The 26894-nt window shown below is 41.6% G+C and overlaps 5 protein-coding genes across 5 annotated transcripts in view; 3 read left to right on the top strand and 2 right to left on the bottom strand.

Annotated features, from left to right (window-relative positions):
• LOC143904578 (A disintegrin and metalloproteinase with thrombospondin motifs 12-like) overlaps nucleotides 1-9170 on the top strand; it is a 37160-nt gene extending 27990 nt beyond the window's left edge. Inside the window, exons 3-4 of the mRNA XM_077419380.1 lie at nucleotides 8214-8581; nucleotides 8832-9170. Of these exons, the coding sequence (XP_077275506.1) occupies nucleotides 8214-8581; nucleotides 8832-9170 (707 nt within the window). The remainder of the gene's footprint in view (nucleotides 1-8213; nucleotides 8582-8831) is intronic.
• Nucleotides 9171-9194: 24 nt separating this feature from the next.
• On the top strand, nucleotides 9195-19291 carry LOC143904595 (A disintegrin and metalloproteinase with thrombospondin motifs 7). The gene is made up of 13 exons (XM_077419399.1): nucleotides 9195-9322; nucleotides 9533-9657; nucleotides 9741-9887; nucleotides 10469-10627; nucleotides 11153-11297; nucleotides 11910-12002; nucleotides 14743-14952; nucleotides 15276-15390; nucleotides 15449-15709; nucleotides 16416-16536; nucleotides 16745-16859; nucleotides 17327-17577; nucleotides 18532-19291. Exons 1-13 carry the CDS (start codon nucleotides 9272-9274, stop codon nucleotides 19289-19291), a joined length of 2553 nt encoding a protein of 850 aa, XP_077275525.1. The 5' UTR covers nucleotides 9195-9271.
• The window catches only part of LOC143904593 (A disintegrin and metalloproteinase with thrombospondin motifs 7), a 67198-nt gene continuing 59003 nt past the window's right edge, over nucleotides 18700-26894 (top strand). Inside the window, exon 1 of the mRNA XM_077419396.1 lies at nucleotides 18700-18839. The gene's annotated coding sequence lies outside the window, so the exon portion shown is untranslated. The remainder of the gene's footprint in view (nucleotides 18840-26894) is intronic.
• On the bottom strand, nucleotides 20524-26712 carry LOC143904597 (A disintegrin and metalloproteinase with thrombospondin motifs 7-like). The gene is made up of 7 exons (XM_077419402.1): nucleotides 26590-26712; nucleotides 26010-26105; nucleotides 25222-25431; nucleotides 22212-22355; nucleotides 21996-22114; nucleotides 21231-21400; nucleotides 20524-21130 (listed from the first exon to the last, which is right to left on the bottom strand). Exons 1-7 carry the CDS (start codon nucleotides 26668-26670, stop codon nucleotides 20526-20528), a joined length of 1425 nt encoding a protein of 474 aa, XP_077275528.1. The 5' UTR covers nucleotides 26671-26712; the 3' UTR covers nucleotides 20524-20525.
• LOC143904556 (A disintegrin and metalloproteinase with thrombospondin motifs 6-like) lies at nucleotides 22877-24380 on the bottom strand. Its single transcript, XM_077419349.1, has 3 exons — nucleotides 24243-24380; nucleotides 23292-23415; nucleotides 22877-23198 (listed from the first exon to the last, which is right to left on the bottom strand). The coding sequence occupies exons 1-3, from the start codon at nucleotides 24378-24380 to the stop codon at nucleotides 23068-23070; spliced, it is 393 nt and encodes a 130-aa protein (XP_077275475.1). The 3' UTR covers nucleotides 22877-23067.

Genomic DNA, 26894 nt, shown 5'->3' with positions numbered 1-26894 from the left:
AACAGCAAAATCAGCATGCCCCAGAGCGGCGAGGAACCTAAATTCACTCCTGCTGTAGAAATGTTTTCCGCGTCCGTGTCCCTCGCGATTCTCCATACCTCCGGATGCGCCTCCTTCTACTTGCGTTCATCCGGCAGTCGCGGAGTTTGCCCCGAATATGTTTTAAATATGAAACGTCACCGGAGAGCTCGCGGCAATGCGGATCGCCACCGAAATTCCAGCCCGTCGCGCCGCGACGCTTCTCCCAGTCCGCTCGCAACCCCGGGAAAACTAAACGAAATCTAAACGATAGTTTGAATTGCTAAAGGCACTTGCGCGACGGTTGTCAAGCGGACGAAACGTAACCTTATTATCATTCGGAATATAATAAGTCGGCTGTTGATACGGCCGCTGATTCTGGCCGGTATATTTGCATACGATCCAAACGTCATTCCGCGTCTTTTACTTTTTTATGCCATTTGAAAGGCGCAGCTATCGAAGAAAATTCTTCAGCATTTAAAATGGATTTTTGCGAGCTTAAGTTATAAGTTCTCTGTTGCGTCACACATGTGCAAAATGCGTCGCAAATTTTTTAAATAAAATTTTACAAAAAGAGAAAATAAGGACAAGAATTGACTTCGCAGAAATATTATAGTTTTAAATTATATAGAGAAAAGGAAAACGGGCGAGAGATTCTAAAAATATAAGATCCATATGTTAAGCATAAAATATTTCCGGATATTATAGTCTCTCGTGATATTTTTGCTGAAAAAAAATTTGCTCTAACGTAAAGCAGTATATCGGACACTGTTACGTGGGAAGACGATAAAACTGACACACTTTATGACGTCTGACGTCATAACGGAATTTAAATAGCCGCAGTGGTCACACGTCACGCTGGTCATCTCAAGTTCTTGTTCGTGCGCGCGCGCTTATAGCACGAAAAAGAAGAGAGCGCGGCATACGTATCGCCCGAACGTGCGGAATTAAAGGATCGTTTCGCTGCGGTATTTCGCCTGCTTCCGTCGGTGCACCGCGTACCGGTGCACGGCGCGGCGGAGCGCTACAAGGCGCGTTACGAACAAACGAATGACCCAACTCTCGAGGAAACAAAGAGTTTGTACGTGCGCTAAATACAACGGCGAGTCGCGTTGCCGCACACCGCCACGGGCGTTTAAAGTGCCTTTCGCTCTTTCTCCCTCGCCCGGAGTCGCGCCGCCGCCGCGCTTGACAATTTTATCTCGCCGAGGGAGTCCCTCGCGCGTGTACTCTCCTCTACGAGTCTCGAGGGCGGAGAAGAGCGACTGCAATGGCTCGTGAAGAAATATTCTCTCTCGCGCGCAGCTCGCCCGGGCTCCCCTTCTTAATTAAAACGCCGTCAGCCGGCCCAGCGCCCGCGGGCGAAATATGCCTCTAATTCCGATGCGACGTTACAAAGTCGACGGCGTATTTCCGGGAGTCGCGTCGACTCGAGTGACGGCGGACAACGAACGAACGTCAGTGCGACTTTTGCGCGATTCCGCAACGGCGGCGGCGGCGGTCCGGAATTACTCGCGTCGAAAGTATAAAAGGGGAGTGACTCGGGGATGGTACCTCTATCTTCCGTGACAAATGTATCTTTCTTAAATGCCTTGCCTCTTTTAAACTGCCGTAATTATTACTTTATGAAAATTCTTCTGATTAAGTCACATCTCCGTTATCTTATTATATATATTCTTTTATTACAATACGCACGAGTATACACCTGGGAAATTTAATATCTGTACATAAAAATGAGGTCATTACTCAAAAGCTGTAAAGAAAAATTAATTCTATTTTTATTTCCCGGTGTAATTAAAATTAAATAACCGAAATTAATGTATACAATGTATATAATTTATTAACCATGGATTACATTTGTTACATCCATTTTATCAATATATAATACTGCAATAAATGTAGATATTTTTTCATTATATATGATTTAATTTTAAAATAACAACTGATCACAGAAAAATCATTGCTTTTTATGTCTCAGTTTATCAAAACTCCTTTCAAAGAATCAACGTATGAAAATTTGTAACAGTCGAGGGAATCAGAGTCGTCCGGTCTCAACGGTTAAAAGCGCTCAAATTTTAGCTGATGAAAAGTTTTTACGAGACGTGGGCAGTTGTATGCGAAGCAGAAGAGCGCCTTCGCGCACTTGGTACGAATTGCTGGCAATATCTCGAGCGGGTTATAGCGCTCCTTTTTTCTCGATATCACCACGAGGAAGGACGTACCTTTCCACGATAAAGTAGTAAAGAAGGTGCTGCATGAATGACTCGAGCGCGCAATCAAATCTTTTTCTTCGCGCTATGTCCGAAAGTTTATGCGCGCTAAATATTTTAAAAAGAAGAAAAAAAACAGCATTTTAAACAAACGTATTACCATAGAAGTTTTATAAACAAAAACAATTTCTTACGAAGACAAACTTTTTACGATTTTTTACAAGCTTTGAAATTAAATAATGAACAAAATTGCAGCTCTAACTTGTTATAAACAGTTTTATAATTATACAAAATAATGATGCAGATTTATTTTAACACGCTATAATTATATAAAATAATAATGTAGATATTATTTATGTTATTGCAGATGAAATAAATTTTATAAAATTTTATTTAACACACGACATATCTATCGTACAAAGCAAATATAATATCAGAGAAACGATTGTAACAGTTACGCGCGGTTATCTTGCGGAGTACCTAGAAAATACTTTTATAGCGGAAGCTGAAGAAACTGAAGAACCATTGTTATAGAAACTGCAGTTCTCCGCGAACAAAATAAACTATAATAGACACCGTACAATCTCATAAATCTGATGTAGTGCGAGCGATGTACTTCTGTTTCTCACAGCGGTAACTTATTTTGAAAAATGTTACGAAAACTCTGATCACGTAGGTCTGGTCTAATACAATGGGTGTTGTAAGTCGTGAGTCGTAAGAATTGACCAATCACAGTCTATTATTCTTCTTGCGGTCGAAAAATAATTAACCTTGATTGGCCAATTCTTACGACTTACGACCTACAACATCCATTGTATAGACCGGGCAGTAAAGCTCGGACATCGCAGTACGCAGGTATTTTAAGCTATCTAACCCAAATTATTAACACAAAAAATTTTATATGGAATTAACTTAATAATTATTTGCTATTTTTTGCTTTTAAAAGTAATTTTTTTGCTTCAGCTATTAAAAAGTTACGAAGGGCTGGATAGCTTAATCTTAAGCTATCCAGCCATTATAAGAAAAACATATACATATAAGTCAAAGCAATAAATTAATAATACCAAAACTATTTGCTACTTTTTGCTATTTTTTACTTGCAAAAGTAATTTTTTTGCTCCAGCTTTTAAGAAGACACGAAGAACCGGAAGAACAAAATGCAGCGCTCAAGAGTAAATAAGCGCATTATAGAAGTTGCTCACACTATTATAGCATCAGAATGTTCCGTGAATTATTTGTACTCAAGATATCCAGGTCCCGAATTTCTTTTTTCACGAAATAAGCTTAAAAAATTTATATTTTCCAAGTCTTAGTTAAATACTTTGACTTATGTATATGCTGTTTTTTACAATAGCGTGGCAGCTTAATCTTAAACTACCCAGTCCTTTGTAAATTTTTGATAGTGTGAGTAAAAAAATTACTTTTAAAAGCAAAAATATAGCAAATAATTAGCAAATTAATTCCATATAAAGTTTTTTGTGTTCTGATAATTTGGCTTAAATAGCTTAATATATACCTGTAGTACGCCGGCCGACATCTCGGTGTTACGAGTACCACCGTGTTCGGAAGAAAGTGACCGTATCCTAATCGAGGATACACCTCGTTCGTGAAGAATCGTTCTTGAAGAAACGGGGTCGTTAAAGCATCGTCAGCACCGGTCGGCTAAAAAGTTCGGGACAAAACGGCAGAGACGTGCATCGCGTTTCGCCGGCTTCATTTTCTTGCCAGTAGATCCGGAAAATCGACGTTAGACGTCCTTTCAGCCGCACGCCTTGAAACCGTGCCTTCTTCATCGAAGAATACGGGAACATCAAGGGAACACCGAAAGCGAACGCGTTGTAAGATAACAACCAATTGTATATACCCGATGCGATCGCAGGTAACAAGGCGCCACACGGTTACGCCGTGCCGTCCGTAACGACTCGCGGTTGTTTCCCACGAAAAGATCATTATACGTCTGTGCGAAACGAGAAGAGTCTCCGCACAAAATACCCGTCTCGCGCAGTCTCTTCTTTCACCTTCGCCCGCTCGTCATCACTTCCTCTGGCTGGATTTCAAAAAAAATCGTAAAAGATCACACGTCCCGCATGCTCAGCGTTCGCGCGCGAGCTCGTATTTCCGTACCGCAGGTAAAAATAATAAAACCAGCAGCGAGCGGGTTTCAAAATAGTCGCACACGATATCATTCATATTTTTAGAAATGTTGTTTTGAAAATATTATTTGAAATTGTTGCGAGCGATCTGGGATCACACTACAGTCACTACCAAGTTTATTTTAAGTTAAGTATATCTGTTTATATCTTAAGAAAACAGACGATTGCCTTAAATTATTCTGAGAATATAAGAAATACATCTTGAAAATTATTATTTTTTTATTCCAATTTACCGTTTGTCCAACATGCGTTTGTATAATATTAAACATAAGAAACTGATATAAAAATACTTAAAAGGATTTTTTAATTCGCTACATCTTCGAAAAATTGAATAGGAAAACGATCCAATAGTTGAAAAAATAACGTTTGAAAAAAGACAAAAAAGTTTTTGTGAACAGCAATGCTCACGTCTCACGTAAAAAAATAGCTTCATATGATGAAACAAAGCGGACAGTCTGGTACAATGGTATGTACGTACATTATAATCGAACACGCTCATACGAATGCATATGGACATTGCATATGCAATTGTTTACAGTAATAAGTTTATTTATGTCTTACATCAAGTGAACATACAGTCGAGGTCAATCGTGCGTGCGGTACTTTAAACGAACGCTCTTTTTACAAAGACGCAAAACAGCGAGCAACCTGCAATCTTCCCATCGAGAGCTTTCGCTCGCTCAATTAATCGCACACTTTTCTCCGAGTAATCCTGTCCCTTTCCAAGATCACTCACAACCCACGTGGAAAAACTTCGCGTCCTGAAAATTACGCGGCAAGGCCAAGTTTTCAGGTCAAACGTGGCCGTGTTTTTTGTTCGTTTTAATCCGAACTTTACGATAAGGAGATTGCATCGAACGACCCGTTATATGTCACCGCTACGGCCGAGAATGGCCTTTACTGCAGACGATTAAGGTAAACATATAATTAAAATTTTGTAGTAAATACCGTAGTAAATATCGTTGAGCAGCTCGTTTAGTGTTAAATTTATATTTATGATCATATCGCGTTCTCCTGAGCATCTTAAGTTTACGTAATTTTGTGCAAAAAAATAAAATTGATTTACTTAACAAATAGGAGTACGTCCTACTTCAAAGTCCTACTTCAAACTAAAACTATAAAAACTAGAATTTCCAAATGGTGGTATTGACGTCATAACCCGTTGCATGAGATATCGAGGAATTTTACAAGAAGAAGCGTAAATACGACAACATTCAGACTGCATGGAAAAATATACGAGAAAATAGATTGGTTTGACAAGCAATACGTGGTCGTCGACCCTTTTGTTTCGAGATCGATATGTCGCTTCGCAGCGTGTGTGTATAACACGCCCTACGTCAAACAAGTTAGCCTCCTTAATTTTATCAACTGAATTGACATTCCCGATCCAATGTCTGTGTTAGAGCCTGATGCACGTCGCGATAGGATCGTATGATATTTTAAGATGAAACGCTTGTCGCATTATCTGTCTATTTGGTTATTCGTGCTCGTAACGCTTCATAGTCAGCATGCTTATACTGGTTATCAAGGTACATATGTATTATACATACATTTTCTATGTAATCTCGATCACGTTTTTCTGCACTTGTTGAATTATCATTATTTTTAATTTACAAAAATCTTGACTGAAATCAATTCAGCTTCGTCATTAATACTCAACATCAAAATTAAAGTTCCAGAGTTTAGTATCGAGATTTAAAAAAAAAACGCTGCATTCTCTCTCTCTCTCTCTCTCTCTCTCAATTGTTTCGTTCAAATAAATTTTTATTCCCTTTTTCTCTTTTTAAAAACAGCAATATTTACACGCGGGAATTTCTACGTAGAAAGAAACTGTAGAAATAATTTATAGAGAAAAATATGTACATCTATCGAGATATGAATATCAAAAATGCGAAAAATATAAAATGATATAACGCACACGAATATAACATAAACCATGAGGGACCTGTTTGTATAATGTTCTATAAGCTGAGAAATATATAGTTGGCAGTTTCCATAATTTCTTATGGAAAAAAAAATTTTCCACGTCGATCCCTTTCGGAGCTTTTCCGCACCCTATCAGGTTGTCCTATTTCGAGAAAGTCATTGCCATCTATCAGAGCAGAGCTTTCCTCTTGTCGAGCACAGCTAGCGCGCACGCGAGAGCTATTTTTCGCGGTTTCGCGAGCAGCAGAGAGAAAAGTAGTGGTAGGTCGCGGTACGAGAAGATGACCCATTGTACATCACATCTCTATGCCACCCCCCTCCTTGTCTGCATTGCAGTCGTAGCCGCGGATGCCGAAAACGAAAGCAAGCTTTCTTTTCGTTGTACGAGCTCGATTTAAGAGGATCCTTCCAGTTGCCGTGGCATGATGACATTGGCATCCTTTAACTTATCGCTCATTTCACTTGTCCAAGTAATAACGCTTCTCTCGCGGAATCTTGGAAAAATATTTGTAAAACAAAAGAAAATGTTAAAAAAAATATTTTTATCGTAAAATATTAAATATTCTTGTATAGCTTTAAAAATTTAAAAAAAATTCTCACTTTCAAACGCGTTTTATCACAATTTAATGAAACAATTATTAATTAAATGTTCAATAGTCTGAAATGGGGCGAGTAATTTTTTTTTAAGAGAAAATTCTGTGTGTGCGAGTGACATTTTTCTATGATATAGCACTGCCAAGCGGGAAAACTGCTGCGCTTATACCACGAAATGATGATCCATTGTACGTGCTTGCCGTGGCTTCATTCCTTTCTTTCTCCCTCTGCCTCTCTCTTTATCTTTCTCCCTCTATCTTTTCTGTCTCTTACCGTGATCTCCCGTGGCGTACAATGACAAAATTGATACCTGATATCGAGAGACCTTACCTTCTGTAATATTTTCACCTACACGAGAAAGCTGCTTGTATTTTCGCAACAGAGCGATGTCCGGAAAGGCGGAAACGGAAATATTCCCTTGGTGAAAATATTCGCGTCTCTCAATAATATCGGCGTCCATCCGATTTCATTCGGCTTCTCCCATGTCGGTTTCGCCCGTGTAACTTCATAGATCGACCTTTTTTTTTGTAAAATTTTGTTCAAATTCGAAAAATAAAATCGACTTTTTGTGCTTTCGTCGCAATTTGCGAATTTAATTCACAGATCTATTAATGTAGATCTATCAGTCGCTACTATAGTGTTGATGCATTAACTGCAGCGCGTATAGGAGGCTAAAATTTGAATAGATGTTCCGTGATGCAGCGACATTAATGCCATTATGCAATGTTGAAGGTTAAATAATGGGGTGTGGTCAATGACGAGATATCATCGGTGATGTACATTCGAGCATACATAATTATTATTTAGAAAGGTTCCTCTGGTTTATTAAATTTCCACGCAAATTTCTCGTGGAAATGGAAATGTGTGTAACATCATAATAAACTAAAACGCATATAATGCATTGATGAGTGAAACGTACACTCGGAATTTCGAGCATAATATTCAAATAATGCATTGTTGCGATAAATTTGCCAATAACAGGTAGAGAGATATATTGTATATGTGAAACAACTTAATAAAATTGTACTAAAAGCAAATATTAAATATTGTGGTAGCGGTGAAACAAATAACGTTAAGTTTACTTTTAATTAGTTTAACAATACTCAGACAATAGTAATTATACATATATTTATTATTGCATTCTAGTTTTTAGAATCGATTTACCATAAACAAAAATTTCAATTATTAATTATGATATTGCTAAAAATTTATTTCAAATTATACAATTATGTATGTAATTACAAAAATTGTGTATAAAAATATCAGTATCGTCTATATTGAAAAAAAATTGCATTTCGCTTTTTTTCTTAAGGCCGTTATACGCGCGCTGTTGATCTACCGGACGGACACGAAGTAGTAATACCGCGAAAGGTCAGATCGGACGGGAGTTTTATATCTCATCGAATACCTCATCACTTCGAGCGCTCCTTCGATCGAAATCGGACGACAGGCGACGATGCCGTTCACTATCGCCTGCGTATTGATCACGAGGAGCACCACGTCGAGCTCTATCCGAACCATCGACTCCTTGGACCAGGTGCAATAATCGAGAAACGTCGGGGATCGCAGGATTTTTTGAACAACATGCAATTGAAACGATTGCGAGACATGCAATGCCACTATCGAGCCCGTGTGCGCAACCAATCGGAAGACAGCGCTCTATCTAACTGTTACGGACTTGTTAGTTGAATGTTTGTTCATTCGATTGATCGCGTACAATTACTGTTACGTAATCGTGTACGCTGATTTAATTGGTTAAATCCATTCCAGCATTTCTAGCATTACAACTTTTGGTATATTTAGATGCGGGATGAAAGTGATAAAATTTAAACAAAATTCGATAGAACTCGTTAGTTTCTTTCCGATCAAAGTACATCGATCGCAAATTTTAAGGACTCCAAATCCAAGATTTCATTATTTTAATCTTCAGGTTGGATACATTAAAACGAAGCACGCGTGGTACATGATCGAACCAGTTGCTGGACATGACTTTACCAAAGAAATGGAGCAACCGCATATCGTGTATAAAAGGAGTCCAGATGAGTATCAAACCGCTGCCGTGCGGGATCTCTGCAACGTCATCGGTGAAACGTCCAGGATCATTGCCAAGCGTGCTTTGAATCCGCAGAAGAGAGTGCCCGCAAGATCAATCGATAGTAGGTCGTACACGCTAGAACTGCTGGTCGTGTTGGACAAGTCCCTGCTGGACTATCGCAGAGAGCTCGATGTCGAAAATTACATACTAACACTCTTCAATATGGCGAGTTAAAAGTCTCCTCCAAAATTTTGCATATTTGCTTCTGAATTCTTCAGATATCCTCTCTTTCTCAGGCTGCCGGATTGTTTCACGACGTCAGTCTAGGTGTACACATGCAACTGACCATAGTGAGAATTATAAGATTGGAGGTGGAGGAAGATGAGGTAAAGTATACGGGGCAGAAACCGTCTCTCAAAATAAAATGTTATTTTATCGAAGGTACGCGATAGATCTCTTCCACTTCTGTATTAATATCATATCTCTTCTTTGCGAATGGAAAATATTCGGATTTATAATTTATAATTCAGACGATATCTTTTTTCAAGCGTTTTTAATTCGTGCCAACCTGATATTTTTTTTCGAATACAATGCAGATGAATCTGTCGATAAATCGAGACGCGGATGCGACGTTAAGGCGCTTTCAAAAGTGGCAGTACACCATGAATCCCGGCGGTGATTCCCACCCAAATCACCACGATTGCGCGATTCTCATTAGCAAGTACGCGACGCAGGCAATTCTGTCGGAAATTCAATTTAATCCCGAGATTGCAGGTGCTCGCCCTTTTGACGATAACTTATCAGATTAGATATCTGTGTCTCGACGAACCTCTGTGGCTTCACCGGTACATCCACGATTGCCGGTACGTGCGATCCTTTGAGAGGCGCAGCCATTGTGAGAGATGCTGGTTTGCCAACCGGTTATCATATAGCTCATCAGATAGGCCACACGTAAGCCCGTAATTAATTTTATCCCGCTCCGACCTAATTAGACGCGGGAAAAATGTCGTGTAATTACGCGCTGCAAAAATGGAATAAACGCAGGCTATATTCCAGGACGTGTAACATCAATCTCATCGATCTTGTACCAAGTGATCGGGCCGAGCAACAAAATTAACTTCATAATATTAACGTAACACTCTGTATGCACGATATATTTTGCATACTCTTATTTCGAAGAAACTGGAGAAATATTTCTAGAACGAATATTTCTCTCATCCCGATAGAGCCGCTCCTCCACGGTTGCTCGCGCAAATCGACTGACCCCTTCGTGCCGCCGGCGGGGAAAAAAAACCTCGAAATAAATTCCTAAAGACCGTTTCTTTGCCCGAGAGTGGAAATAATGGTATACCGTGGCGTCGTCGTAAATAAGTCACGGCCGAGAGCGTTTGTTTAATGTATGAAGCTGGCTCCTTGTTGTCGTGTACCCCGAGATACCTTTTAAGAGCGAGTCCGGGCGACGCGACGCGCGCGCGTGCCCCAATAAATATTCCACTCCGAAAAACCGATTTTCTTTTTCTCATTACGGCCAGCCTGGGTATGTCCCACGACGTGCAGCGGGAGAACGGTTGTCCCGGTATAGTTTATCACGGGAACGGATACGTGGTAACCACCGTTATGCACCCCGGCGACATGTACATCACGAAAAAATGGTCCGAGTGCTCCCGGCGCTACCTACGCTCGTACATCGAGTAAGCTTAATGCTTGTTGCTCTTTTGCTGGCGGCTTTATTAAAGTCTGCCGGCAACAAAGCTGCTTTCCTCATTTACTCTCGCGCGTTTTCTAGAAACGCGAAGAGATAGAGGAGTGCCTGATCTACGGCCGTAAATTTCAAATTAAATTAAGAACCGCGCTTCCGGTCGTTGTCTCGTGGAGAACTCGACGGTGATTCGCGATATGAAACACTGAACAATCGCCATAGGTTACTGTTAATATTCAAATCTATGTGCTTTTCTTCTCATATTTTATCAGCAAAATTTTTTTTAAAAGATGTCAAAAATTTTGAAGAAGAATTAGAGCATTATACATATATTATACTAAAATTCCAAAACAAGACTGAAAAAAGAAAAGATAACCACACAAAAATTAATTTCTTAGAAATACTATATTGTTTGAGTAGATGAGTGATAGCTTGCTTTATATATTGCAACATATAATGTGCGATATTTATTCGAATTTCAGAAATATGAAATCTAGAATATAGTCATTGATTTCAGACATGGTCTCGGGTTCTGCTTAGAAGACGAGCCGCAAGATCATCATTTTCTAGCTGCGGAAATGCTGCCGGGCGTGATGTACAACGGTGACGATCAATGCCGTTTACGGTATCGACCAGATGCTCGGCAATGTGACATGGGAATCGTAAGTTGGGCGTAGATCAGAGACGCGACATTGCGGCATAGTAGAAACGTCGCGGCGATCACTTTCTGCCGGTGAAAGTGTAAAGCGCAATATCGGCCAGTTTGTTAACGCGATTCTGATAGCTCGTTAACACATCGGTAGCTTGCTCGAATCCACATCGCTCCGTAAACAGGCACCATCTGCCGTTCGCATCTACAAACCGATGCCTTTGCGGCCTACCTTATCTGTTTAGGAAAATACGTTCTCCAGCCGTGCACGGCGTCAGATAAGAGGCCGGGGAAGTCGCGATATCGCGATCGGCATGCACTTGACTAAGTAAAACGAGGCTCCCGCAGAGATGACTGATCCTCATAGTCATTTAGGCTTGGCGAATCCAAGTTAAATGCACTACGGGCACTCGCATACAGCCATATAGACACACTTATGGGCGATAAACGTTTAAGGAAAAGTGGAAACGAGATGCGATTTAAAAATAATAAGAAGAATAAAAACAAGACTTATATATCTGTTTAATATAGATCAAGCAGAATAATGAAAGCTAAAGAGCTCATTCTATATTCACATCCCTTAAGTTGAAAAAAAATAACGAGACGATTTTGCTCCCATTTTCAGACCTGCGAGACCCTTAGATGTGCCATTCCGGGCAGAGGTTGCGTGACTGACAGGAAACCACCCGCGGAGGGTACCCCGTGTGGCGAAAAGAGAGTAAATTACCGCTTACGAATAAAGAGCGTAAAATAAGGCACGAAGGGTGATCTAAGACCCGTAGATTACGAGAATTGTGATAGAACAATTTCTAAAAGTAACGATTCTTTGATTTTGGGCCTATTTCTCACGACAGAAACTGTTCCGCAAAATTTTTTAACTTTCTTCTCTTCTTAAATAATTATTTAATTGAAGTGTCCATCAATTTAGTTTTCCCTACACTGTAATTTCAAATTTAAAATTTTTTCTCGAGCTTTGACAATTTTATAACAATTTTTAAAACAAGATCCTCAAGTTCAATTCTTCCTTCATTTCAAAGTTAATTAACATTTTATCGATCCATTAAGAATTTATAATAATTAATTATGCAAGTCTTGGTCGATACATTGTTCACCAAAATGTTCGTTCGTGATAGTATAACTATCACGAAATAAGTATTCGCCTTCGAGAGAGCCTTACAAGCGTAACAGAGCGCAGATTTGAAGAAAAATTACATATTGATCAATTAATCAAGGTCCTCGAAGACCTTTCACCGAGAAGCCATTATGTCGGAACAGTATAAGTATCTCATGAAAGAGATACGACGAGAGTATATAGCAGAAAGCTAAAAAAGCTATCTGGATCCGCCATCGACCGTGACGTGAGTCACGCGCCCTTTCAGAATTAAAACCAGTTTCAGACTTCAGTTGAGTTTCATTGGCCCTTAAGGCAACAAAGCACGCGGCATGGTTAAAGATTGCGGAGCAGGTATTCGCAGATGCATTCTTACAAAGTATGTCATGCTAACATTGCGCCTAGACACATTGTAAATTCTTTCATAATAATACGTTTGCGAGTTTGTAAAAAAAATGCAATTTTTATATCGCGTTTCTTACTTTCCTCCGATTTAATAAGCGGAGCTTTTTAGCTTTTATATTTTATTTATATTAGCCTAGAAAGCTGATTTATACTTTGAAAGTTAAAAGATTATTTATCTGAAACTGAATAACAAGTTAAAAAACTTACAAAGCAGTTTACGGACAGTTAATACAAAATCCGTTTCGAGAATAAAAGAATTTATCTTGAATACATCCAAGAAGCTCGTAGTTCCAGGAAACGTTAAAGGTCGGCTACAAATTTGCTGAACGAATTCGATATATAAAAGAAGTTGTATACGGAGAATCAGGCAAACGTATATATATCCCGCATAAAAATTCACGTATCTTGTCAGATAAAACTTGTTTCAAGTCGAGTCACGGATATTTCGGAAATCGAAACGAGGCAAAAGTCGGCTGAAATGTTTTTTGCGGTCGGTCAAGCATGCGCGGCTACGTGATCGTTGCAAAAAGGGATTCGATAAAACGTGATAGAATGTAGGCGCACGCGAGACCCGTAATGGCCGGGAGACGAGCGGTGTCCAAATATCACACATCAGCGAAATATCAGATTTGGGTGAAAATGTTAATAACTGGGCGTGCCGAAGCGCGTTGAAGCGCGTAGACGAGAGTCATTAGCGTTGCGGCTGACTACCCCGCTTCGGGGTGTCGGACATTACCGTTGAAGCTCGTGAATCTGGCCGGCGAGTAATCTCTAATTGCTCGAGCAAACTTGAACGAAGTCGATACTGGCGCGTGATAAACGGGCCGGCATCAGAAACAGACGATAACTCTTACTTTTAATTACAGATCTTATGAACATATTTTTTCACAAAAATTAAAATTTTCATTGGATATCAGCTATAAACAGTAAAATATCTTTGAGAGATGTAAATAATACCAGTCGAAATCCATGTCTTTTTTTAAAGCGCGTTATTCCAATCATGATCCATTCAGATATTTATATAGGAAAGGAGAAACGTTTGATATTTCATTTAAATAACTCGACGTAAAAAGAAAAACAAATTCCCGAGCGATGAAATTTAGTGAGTAAAATTGGACGATGTGCAGGGGATTGCGAAGTTTAAAAAATTGGAAACAGAAACGATAACATATCGACTACGAAAATAGATTGATCTGCCTACGTGCGTAAAAATTCACAACAGCCCGATGCAATCATCGGTGGAATGAAATAGACAAATAGATGCGCAATTGCAGTGAAACGGAGAGCAATTATCTCGTCGCTGGCCGAGGGCAGATCCGATGCGTTTGCGTGTTATCGCGGAATCGAGCGTATACTTTAATGCGGACGTTTTAAATGGAAACGCGAGATAGCTAAATTCAAGTAGCCGTTCCAGCAAAATGGTGAGATAGTCCCGAAAATTTTTATAAAATGACGAGCGAAATTGGAGGCATAAAGTGCCATATAAATGTCAGTATATTTCCTCGAATGAGAGATGCATCTACGGATTAATATATTATTTTTGCAACTTTGCAAAGTAGCACGTATCGTTATAAATAATTAATTTTTGAAATAGTTGCGCGATGACGAAGTGAAAGGCGGAAATATTATTCCACCTGGCAGACATTTAAGCGACTTTAAGTACGCTTAAAACTGGTAGAAGTCATAAAGGGACTCAATAATTATTCCCGTCGTTGAAATAGCATCAGCGATTCTAATGGAACAAGACGAAGGTCTCTCGAAGCGCAAGAATATCTTCTTGCAGGACATAATAAATTTCCACGTCGCGCTTCTAAAGGACGTAGTGCATCATTTAGCCTCGTTCATAATGCACCTCCCCGGGACATCCCCCGTGCCTTCTCTCGTTCCCCGTGACATAAGTCAGTCCAGGTGCCGCGACGTCGGAGTGTAACGAATGTTACAGTGGTGCTACCAAATGAAGTGCCTGATGGTGGGAGAACGACCTGGAATCACTAACGGCGGTTGGGGTGCCTGGTCGTCCTGGAGCAGGTGTTCGCGGACATGCGGCTCCGGCGTGGCGTACTCCGTGAGAAAATGCAACCGGCCGTCCCCGTCCAAAGGCGGCTCTTATTGCGTGGGTGACAGGAAGCGCCATAAAATCTGCGCCACGGACGTTAGTTTCGCGAGTGCTCGTAAACAGCTTTCCAGTAAGCGCAGCGCGAACTTACTTGAGTAAACATCCGATTTATGCGACGATCGCATTTTCTGCGAGATAGACATTGAAAACGCTTTTTTATAACGAGAATTTTACGCGACGCACACGAAAGTGTACAACACTTTGAGCGTTAAATTAAAGAAATAAAATAACAAGGTTTACGATGTCAATAAAGTTCAGGTAAATGAAAATGAAAAGTCTTTGAACGCGCTGTGTTGTTGTAAAAGCTGTTGCAGGCGGAAAATTATCGTGCACGGTATTAATGCTCGAGTTCTTTACAGCCCTGTGAAATCGGCGCACCGCCGTTTCGCGACGTGCAATGCGCCGAATTCAACGACTGGGTGTTTCCGGAAGACGGAAAGGTTCATCGTTGGACGGCGTTTAATCTCCCCGAAGGTAATAAGCGATAAGCGATCTTCGGCCCCGCGTCGAATTCGTGACTTATCTTCCCTAGACTTGAAGGCGTCCGAAAACCCCTGCGCGCTTTACTGCATGAGCGAAACTAATCTGGTGACCTCGTTGAGACCGAAAGTGGTAGACGGTACCACGTGTTATAGAGGCATCCGAGACATTTGCGTCGGGGGTGTGTGCAGGGAGATACCTTGCGACCTAGATATGGAATCCGCCGCCGTCGAAGACGTTTGCGGTGTCTGTCGAGGCGACAGCACCTCGTGTACTTTGAAGCAAGGAACAGTGTCGATTATGGCCCAAGCCCGTAAGAAAGAACGTAGTATTGATATTATAATAAAAAAAAAATACATATAAATGCAAATATAAAGATTTTATTTTGCCTAGTTTTTCGAAAACATAATACCATTCCACTTTTGCCAAGATTTCCAAAGTGAAAGTCTTTGCCAAGCATTAAAGTGAATTTCTACATTATTAAAAATACTTCTACAATATTTAAAAAATGATGGCTGAATATATATATATATATTGTATTAGCGCCTTCGACAGACATTCAGTCTCTCTCTCTCCCTTTCTTTCTGTCAACCCCAACTTTGAATTCCTCGTAATAATTTTTTTGGCGTTTTCGCTTACTATTCCACGTCGAGCGAATTTCGCGATTTGACAAAAATGCCGAAGAACTTCAATGTCGCTACAGCACGGTGAATGGGAAGTGCGCGAACGCGAGAACTTCCGTGAATTAAAATTCCGCCGGAGCAGAAGTATAAGGCGCGCGTTCAGTCTTGCTCTTTAAAAGGAATTCCGAGCGCCACATTGAGAATATTTATGTGTGTATAAGTGTAAGAAAGAGAGAGAGAGAGAGAGAGAGAGAGAGAGAGAGAGAGAGACTTGTGACAGCCAAATAAATCCGCACTACGCAACACAACGCGATGCTGGGCTGAAATTGAAATTTCGACGAATATCGCGCGTGGTAGCTTTTTGTAATAATCCTCCGCGCGAATTTTCGCGTTAAGGACTCAAGAAGATAACAGATGTGCCGGCCGGTGCCAGAAATATTCGCGTCGAGGAGGCAGAACCGACCAAATCCAGGATCGTGGTGCGCACCAGAAGTACGAAAACCGTGTTGATCGATGGGTAAAGTGAAATTTTCTCCTTTATTTCTGTAACGCGCATGCACGTAATAATCTCGAGAAAACTGATCGAATGAATTGCGAGTCAACGTCTCTAATTCGGTGCTCTTCTTCAACCTGCACTTCATCAATCTTGTCACGTTTATGACATATCACGCAAATAACGATACCAATCTTACTCCATAATTAACAACGCGGTGTGATTATTTCAGTAACCGTCTAGGAATGTTCGATGTGCCGGGTTCTAAGGCGTGGCTGGGAATGATAAGGCCGAGGCAGGAAGCTTTGAACATACTGGGACCCGTCACTGAGGACTTGATTATATTGGTAAGCATAATGAACGCGCACTCCGCTAATTAGTCGCTACTCTCGGCAAATCGGATAACGTATCTCAAACAAGGTGTTCGAACTTGGACATGTGCTATCGGCAAGAACGCGCAAGAAGAAACGTTTTTCAGAACATTTCGTGTTCAATTAAAATCGTATAGTATACTGCTATAATAATCAGTTGCTATAATCTTTAAAGAAAGCGGTTTCGAATCGAGTTCTTTTTTTCAGATATAATTTCCAACTCTTGCCGACGCGACGCGAATAAAATTTGCAACGTTTTACAAAACGGCTAAAAATTAAATTTTTATTTCTGAAGACGTATCTTAAATACAGTGCACATTTTCCCGCTTTTATATCGAAGTAATTACCGTGTTATTTTAGAAACTCGAGTAGAAACTGCTTTAAAGAGAAATTTAATTTTATCCTATCGCAGTATTCTCTTTGACAGCTAATTAATCTGGCAGGTTTTAGCAAAGGAGAACGTCACATTGAAATACTCATTAGGATTGAAGCAGCGTACTCCCCGCAAACCTGAGTTCTCCTGGGACTTCATTGACTGGGAGAAATGCTCGGCAGGTTGCGGTCCGGGAGAGCAGATATCGAAACCCCGTTGCATCGAGAAAATCGGTGGATTGGTGGACGATAAATTTTGCAGGAACATCAGTAAACCAGACGCAAAAGTCAGACCATGCAATCAAGCTCCCTGCATACCGCGGCAAGTTTACTGCTATATTTACAATTTTTCACACTTGAAATATTTTAAAGTTATCAGAACATATAAGAAACAAGTAAAAAAATAGTGCAAATTATATAGAAATTTGCACTTGGCTTCCTCATAGAGGAAGTGATGTCTTAAGATCACGGTCTTACATAATACAGGTCTCTCAACTCTGATGTGTGTATGTGCCAAATTTACCGAAATTTCTATAACTCCAGAACTAATTAACCAAATCTTAACCAATTATATATGAAATAGGGGTAGAATTTTCCGGGGAGTACTATAGAGTGTATAGTTTTTTGTTACCGATTTTCTGGAAACCGTTTTTTTTATTTTTCTAATTCTTGAGTAAAAGAATTAAAAAAATTGGTTTCCAGAAAATAGATAACGAAAAACTATACACTCTATAGTACTCTCCGGAAAATTATACCCCTATTTCATATACAATTCGTTAAGATTTGGTTAATTAGTTCTGGAGTTATAGAAATTTCGATAAATTTGGCACATACATACACACATACACACATACATACATACACACATACCGACATTTTTTAAAATAACGATTTTTCGACGTTTTAGAACATTCTGAACACATTGGCAAAAACAACTAAAAAAAATTTTTTTTTACGAAAACAAAGCTTCCTCTATGAGGAAGCAAAATAATTATAATGATCTTTAACGAGGCTTAATATGGTGGATACGAAATCAATTACGTGTCAAAGGATTTACGCCGCCCTCATTATTTCTATAGGCAATAATAACGTTTGCACATATACATTGCCCTCATATCGTCATTGTATTGCGTCCATATCACCGTCCACGCGTCGGACGGAATTGTCACTTTTATCTTGAGGAAACGAATGGACATGACACCGCGCGATAATCGCCGTCGCCCCACCGTCGCTAACTAATTAAAAGCCTCGCTCTTATCTTCGCGCGCGATTCCAGGTGGATCATTGGCGAATGGCAAGGCTGCACACCATGCACGCCAGGCTGCAAGCGAAGGCGCGCTGTCAAATGTGTACGACCCGTCGGCCGTGGCGAGCAGGATCTCGATGTGGTCGAGGACAGCTACTGCCAAGGACCGAAGCCAAGGGAGTCGGCGCCTTGCGAAGCCAGCCGGCGAAGACGAGAGGACAGAGGTGCCGCCGACGACAAACGCGAGCTCTCCTCCGTTCGCTCGAGCGCGCTAACGCGACAAAACGACTTCATTAGAGCGGCTTTAAGCGGCGCCGTCGCGGAGGACCGACATCCAGGTGATTTCTCTACACGAGCGTCCAATCGTTCTTGTTCGATCGGCACCGGGTACGTTAAGGCGCTTCCAAGCGAGACAATGAGCTTAATTTCAGCGGACGCGATTCGAAATTCGACCAAGACTCGTCGAGATCGTTCTCAGATAGATAAAAAATCGAGGAATGCACCGAACGATACGGAGAAGATAGATGCGAATAAAATTAAGAAAAGCGAGATAGTGATCGATAAAGAGGACATTCAGAACCTAACGCTCACGATTATTCTGGAGCGCGATGAAAAGAACGTCGTAACGAATTTCCCAAAGGATTTCGAGCCGCGACCGTCGGGGAATAGCACGGAATTTACCTTGGTCGGTATGGATGCTCTCAGATACATACAGAGAATTCAGGAAGAAGCGCGCGCCTCTTCCGAGATCTCGATTTTTCGCGAACGACGTGCATGCAATACGCGATGAAATAGACCGATGCGATTGCGCAAATGATGGCGCGAGGAGGAATTCGAGCGCTCCTCGGCGCGGTGAAAGAGAAAAGAATTTATTATCATACGTGAACGCATCGATTACTCTCGCGCGAAGTGTATGCTCTTTCGGAACGGCGAATCCGCGGCGCAAACGAGTGGAGACGACGCGCGTCTGAAAGACGAATCTGCGTCGATTCGAAGAGACAAATTATGCGATCTATCAAAGAGACTTTTACGAGTCGTTGAATAGTACGACGCTGCACGATGCTGCGCTGCTCTCGGAGCGTGTAACGCGCGCGGCGCGTGCAGATCGCCGATGCTTCGAAGCGACAAAAACAATCGTTACGTTATACGACCGAATTATACGTACGGCGCGCATTTTTATACGGTCGTATCGAATTTTAACGATCGAACAGAGCAGAAAACTCGGCTCGGATTGTCGGGAGTCCGTGAGTCGCAAGATGAATCGGCCCGATTAAATCAGCGACGTTGTTTAAGTCCGGCTAACACGGCCATAATTGACGATAAAACGGCAATAGATCTGCCGGAGCCCGAAGATAATCTCTCAATATGCGGCGGTATATATGTGGCAACGGGCGACATAAATTACGCTTGAACGACGCAAGGAGAATGATTTCCCGCGACCCACTAACGAGTCCCGCCGTTGAACATTGATCTTTCAGATTCGTCGTTCGCTATGTTATTTATGGCGGGAGCGATACTTTGTAATGATCCGAGATTGCAGACGTTCGCCTCCCCCTTAATGACCCGTGTCCTGAGGGGGCATCACAGGAAAATGCCTAGCGCGCGACATTTTCTTGTACCAATAAAGATTAAATGCTAAAAAAAAAAACGCGCGCGAGTCATTAATCTTGAGTTCGTATTCGTTCTACGTAACAAGGTTCCGTAACACGAACGTCTGTTTGTCTGTCTAGCGAGCATCGCGGACAAGCGTCATATCGATGGACGTTATTTTCTGTTCCGCCGCACGCGGCACTTTTCGTATTACCTGTACGTTTTATTTGACTTGACGGCCTTCATCCCGTCAAGCTAATCAATCACGTGCGACATGAATCAGCAAAGAGCAGATCTTGAAACGGAGTATGTAATAGCTAGCTTTTCGATCCATAACTGTGAGTATTCATATATTTCTGAAACTTATACACGGACGATAATTATATACGGAGCTAACGTACATTTATCGTAACATTTAATTTTTTTTCTTTTGCTCAACGTCTTTTTTCCGCGGTATCGATGGATTGAGACGGATCGAGAGCCTCGTTCTCGGTAATGGAAACAGCGCGCGGACCCGCTGTCAGATTATGATGGGCCAACTGTTCGATAAGTTTGACCGCCTGAGCGCCCCTGTACACCTTCGCCTGGCTCGTATCGATGCCAACGCCAACGCGATCGCCGGCTTCCTGAAACGCCTTGTCCGACAGATTCGACTGAAGGGACTCGTCCATGTACGGTGCCTGCATCAGCACAACATTCCCGATGGGTATCGAATCTTTGATGATGGAGCCCGGTTTCAGCGTAGTAAATCTCTCCTCCGCGTCGCAGGTGCGCTTACGCTTGTCCTCGTTTGTCGTCGCCCAGTCGCGAAGGACCTGCCGGAAGTCTCGAGCGGCGCTCGTCCCTTCGAGCTCGTCGCCGTCGCGCAACTTGTCGCGGGTCCTTTCCAAGTAACGGACCAGACCGAGGTCGACGAATCTGTCGATCATTCTCCGTCGATCGTCTGGCGATAAGTCCGCTCTTTCTCTCACATTCATGCGCTCCTGCTCGTCGGATCGTCGAGTTTTCTTAGGACACATCGTTCTGCAGGGTCTTGTACCTGAAACGAATGCAATATGAGCGTTTTCTCGACAGAATTTATCGCAAATCTTGAATTTTTACTTGAAAAATACTACAAACGCGCAAGGCCACGATTGTACCTATACACTCTTCTTTCTGCCTCGGCACGCGACCTTTACACGCGTCCAGATTTGCCTGCACATCGTCCTCCCCAGGTCTGGCACCTGGCCTCACGCATTGAACCTTGCGGTGTCTCATACCCTTCTTCCCGTCGCAGGCACTGCATTTACTCCACTGACTCACTCTCCATCTACACGAGCGACCGGCGACGGACATGGATTTATTTACTTTACATCGGATTCGTCGAGCGGACGCTAATGTGCGCGCAAAACGCTAGATCGATGTTTATGCGATGCTGAGTTAACATCTTATTTATCGGCGAACGTATGCGGGCATAGGTGCGTAGTACTACGTCATCGTTAAAGAAGGAACTAAGATCGATGGAGCGGAAGCCAGTAGCGCTCAGAGATTTTTATCTCAACGTCGTAAGTATTATTTGAACTGTTGTTGTTGGACGGGAACACACACCACACACACACACACACACAGTGATGTTATATATTTTTTTCTACTAGGAAAAATTTTTTTGTTACTACGTATTGCAACGCGATCTAGCTGTTGGAAATAAAAAAGCATCGATGCAAAAAAATGTCGAATTTTATATTACGTTATAAGAATTGCGTATTTATATTATTTCTCTATAAAACAGGTTTTACTACTTTATTAAATTTCTGTATAAAAATGCTACTTTGCACCGCCCAATGAATTATCTTACCACGTGAAATTACGACGCATTGTCTACATCAACGCGAAACTTACGGACTGTCTGTAGCTACGCGGCTTACTTTGCAGGACAAGGGGCCTGACTGCAAATGCGGCTCTTCGCTTCCGGACGCGGTATACCGTTGCAGAAGTTGGGCGTCACTCGTCCACCCTGTTCCTCGATGCAGGACGGCTCGGATACCTGCGCAAATCGATGACACGTCCTTCGCATAAAAGCGGTCGCATTCGCGGTTGCATTAGGCACCCGCGTGCGCGTGTAACGTTGTCACATAAATTACCATCGTGCCACCGTCGCACTTAGCGTTGCATTCTGACCACTCGACGAAGTCCCACATATACTTGGGCGTGTACGATGCATTCGTCGATCTCACGTAGTATTTATAATCTATTCCAGGGTTGTCTTGGGGATTGAAGAACACGTACTAAAAGGGTAAACGAAAATCATATATGATAAACTTTTAACATTTTCTAGCATTTTATAGATATAATAATGCAGTATATACACTAAAAATTACAAAACTTTAATTAAATTATCCAAAAACAGATTAACATTTTTAATCTATAATTTGAAAATTATATAGACATATTTTATCATCAATTCACAGCAATTGAAAGAATAAAATATTTGTAACGATTTTGCGAAAAGATAATTTGCTATAAATACATTTGTTATCATACAAAAATTTACTGCGAATAAAAGATACATTCGCGATATTAGATTTTTATACGATAAAGTTTATATATATATATATATATATATCGCACAAAAATAGATAGAGTTTATATTATCGCACCGATAATTACGTCGTACGATATCATCGAGATAATCGTTGGAAAATGAACATAGTTTACTTGTATCTCGATATCTTCGGATATCGGACCTTTCATTTCCACTACTTCCTTGTCCGGCTCCGGATGCGTGTAGATAATCATCGTTCCAGCACACTCGTAATCTCCGCTCTTAAACTCGCGGCTGTGCGAACGACAACGTCATAAAAGTATATACCGTAAAAAAATACGTTGCACGCTTTATCATCGTTACGAAAAGCATCTGCGCGTATCAATTTATAAATTAAAGACAGAAAAGAGAACAGAAAAGAGGAGAGCGAGAGTCGCGCAAGAGTTTGCAGAAGCTCACTTGTCTCCATTGATGCAGTATGTTTTATCTTTTTCGAGTTTCACGGCCAGCATGTTCTCGCTGGGTTTTCTCTCGGAAACCAGCACATTTCGAGCTCCCCTCGGAATTGTCACGATCTTCACATACGCTGCGAAGAGAGAGAGGAACGATGTATCACGCGGATAAAGGAACTGTGCGATTTCATTTGACAAGTCGTGAGCACAATCTACTGAATTTTTACCGCTTTGCGACACTGTTTCAGTAAACTTGCCCTCCACCGGGCTGCATTTGGTCCCATCGCCCTTACATATGCCGCATTTATCTTCGATTGCGTCCGAGTCTATCACCCAATCGCATCCAACTTTCTACAGTGCGAGAAACATGTGTCACTATATTTAACATGATAAAAATCATAAATGCCACAAAAATAAAATATTATCACAAAATAAAATAATTTAAAAGATATTTTATTTGTAAGAAAAACGAAAGAGCATTTTTTTGTAATAAAATATGTTAGTGCAACTGTAAATTTTATTGCCATTTGTTGTTTCTTTTATGTCAAGTCTTTGATAATTTGAGTAATACTATGTGTAATTCCAGTAAATTTTCCGTTAATTAATGGTAGATAGTTAAAGCCAGCTACGAACAAAGTAATTACAAACCCGTATATCAAAACTTTGCTACTAAATTTAATTTTGTTATCTCGCTAGAGTAACACAAAAAGTGTCATAGACGCACTGGTATTTAACGCTTTTAATCATTTCGAATGTATATTAATTTAATTATGTGCATGCATTTATGCTTTATCACAAACATATAATAAGTGCCTCGAACATATCGGAGCACAATTTCCGTTAGAGAATTTTGAACCTTTGAATCATCTTTAAAAAAAATCGATAAAATTCGAAGATGTAGAAAATCCAGAAAAACAATCATAAATTTGAGAATTTTTAAATTAACACTTACAAATTATACATATGTCAATATAGATATTTTTTAAAATTTTTATATCTTTTATATGTTTGTATATTCAGTTTGTTGTTTTATCTCTCACGTAGATATGAGAAATATTGGGAAAGAGTTCGATGTTTTAACTAATGAATTTCACTGGATCAATATGGCAATCCTAGCGTGGATAGTAGAGATTTCTCGACAAGACGTGATTCTATTCCAAAAAGTTACAATTTCACACCCTGCACGTTCCGGAGATGCACATGTAGTTGGTCCCGGCCTTGCAGGGTGTCGAATCGTTCGCCGTCGGCGAGATCTTCACGTAGGTTTGCTTCTCGTTGATGCAGTAGAGCGCGCAAGACTCTAATTTCGGGTCCATGTATGGCTTCCATTGATGAAGCCCGTCCGTCAGGATCTCCTCGTTGTCGTGTTCCGAGCACTGTACCGCACGGTACGGCGGTTTCGTCGGGTCGCAGGGCTGTGCAATTTAACGCGGAACGTTACAGCGAATGTGTAACGGAATTCCATGCGAGATGGTATACGGGAGAATTGCGACAGCGTAGAGAATCGTCGTATACGACTAAAAAGAATTAAAACGTTTTGCCGAGCTCCGTCACGGCGATGCTCGCGGCGGAAAGGAGAGAGGAGAGGGCGAGCGAGGAGAGAGAGATAGAGCGTAGGAGCGCGAGAAGAGCTGACGAGAGATCGAGAGAATAGAGAGAGAGAGCGATCGGTAAGCGAGTCGAGAGAGGCTAGTATAGCTGCGACTAGCTGAGAGCGATCTCTCTCTCTCTCTCTCTCTCTCTCTCTCTCTCTCTCTCTCTCTCTCTCTCTCTCTCTCTCTCTCTCTCTCTCTCTCTTCCCGTCTCTTCCCTCTCTAACTGAATTTGTTACAGCGTGTTGTACCGCTCGCGTCGTCGCTATGTAGCAATATGAAATGGTAACGCGCGGTATCTCGCTGTTGAAATACTCGCTGTAAAAATCTCGTAAGCGTGACGAACCAATATTGTCAACTACCTCTTCGCCGTAGTAATAAAAATAAGACAGAGACACGGCCCATCGCCGGTATATACCTTGGAATGTGTAATTTGGCTAGCAGTTTGAAAACCGTGAAAATCGTCAGGAGAAATTAACGCGATAGGGTGGTATAGAAATTAAGGCCAAAGTCGATTACTGAGACTCGCTGGTACGCGAGAAGCGACGGAAGATGTGCGATTTACCGTAGTGTTGCAAGTGAAGAGCCTTCTTCTCTCGCCAAGGCAGTATCTGCCGCGATTCGCCGGCACCGGCCGGTCGCATTCTCTCTCGGAGTACTTAAGGCCACCGCCGCAGGACCTGCTGCAAGGACCCATGGGACCCCAATCGCCCCATCCGCCGTGCACCGCGGCCGGTCGGGTGCCCATGTCCACGCACTTCTTGTGGATGCACCACTAGAAAATTCGCGCGCAACGCTTTTTTTTTTTATATTATCTTTGTGTGTCCCGCGAGTTAGAAGAATGCAATATGTCTCGCGGGCTACTCCCCGCGCCTCCGTGCTTCGCGCGAATACCAATTTCCAGCGCGCGGAGAGTCGCGCGCGAAGTTTCCTGACACTTCAATTTATTTCCCCGGCGCGATTAAATCTACGTCCGCCGCTCGCGAGCGCGCCGAAGGCGACGAAATCTACATCCGCGCGAGAAGCCGACCGACGCACGGGGAGAGAAGGCGCGTCGTTTAATAAATCTCTCTCCGGAGAAAGAGAGAGAAGAGGGAGGAACGCCCTTTTATTCCGCTACGTTTCCGGCGGCGTTCCGGGACACGCGGGGTCGCGCCTCGTAAATGGCTTTCGATTCGCGTCGAAAGCCATTTGCGCTCGCGTTAGTTTGATAATTGATGTCACCTCATATTATTTACGTCGCCGGTAATATCTGCGGATGCATAAACAACGACGCTAAGCGGCTGCTAAATAATCCGCGCCGGGAATATATTTTGCCGGTGGAAACAGGTTCTCTACCTAAGCTGCGCGCACCTTATTCTCACCGCACTTGGTACCGTCAGCCTTCGGCGTCCCCAGGGAATAACAGCTCGTGTTGGTCAAGCACCACAGGTTTTCGCAGCCGCTCGCCTGAAATATACACACGGTCGCAAAGAGCCCGGGTTAATCAGATTAGTTTTAAAGGAATAGAAAGAGAGAGAGAGAAAGCACGACTTGTCAAACGCGATCTTGTACGATACCGAATTGTCACCTCGTGAACACTATCTTGAAATCCGATACTGACACAGAAAAAAGCGGACGTTACGCGGCAAATATAACTTTGAGTAATTTATTCAGAGAGTGAATATTCCGTCAGCGCGATCAGGATAATCGAATATACCTTGTCCGAGAAAATATAACAAGTGATGAATAAAAAGCCATTTCATTTCCGACGAGCAAATGATAGATAAAATGTAAACGAAATGCAGGTAGTTGGTATATAATAGAAGAATTTATCGACGATTGATGAGAAGAACATTGAATTTCGCTAAGTAGTAATTTGCGATTCGTGATAATCGGACCAAAGACACTAAAATGCAATTAAAATCGCATGCAAAGTCGATCGAAACTTTACTTGAGGCTGCGGGCACACTTTCGAGCCAGGAAACTGCATGTCACATTGGAAGGCAGCGTCATACATCGCACCCGGCAACATGTTAGGATATCTCAGTTTTTCCGGGGGACTTCTTGGATTGTCGTTCAAACAATCGCCCAATCCGCTCCTTATTCACAGATAAGTTATCATATAATTAATTATAATTGAACAATTAAATATTTCAATATAATAAATATTAAAGAATGACCGTTTTTGATAGATATTTTCAGTAAACAGCACGACATGGAATTCTCGCTTTAAAAATAAAATATATCATTATATAG

Source organism: Temnothorax americanus, unplaced genomic scaffold (assembly GCF_048541705.1).
Source record: "Temnothorax americanus isolate GAGA-0224 unplaced genomic scaffold, ASM4854170v1 Scaffold54, whole genome shotgun sequence".
NCBI lineage: Eukaryota > Metazoa > Arthropoda > Insecta > Hymenoptera > Formicidae > Temnothorax > Temnothorax americanus.
The sequence above is the reverse complement of the archived record's forward strand: the minus strand, read 5'-3'. Positions and strand labels throughout refer to the sequence as shown.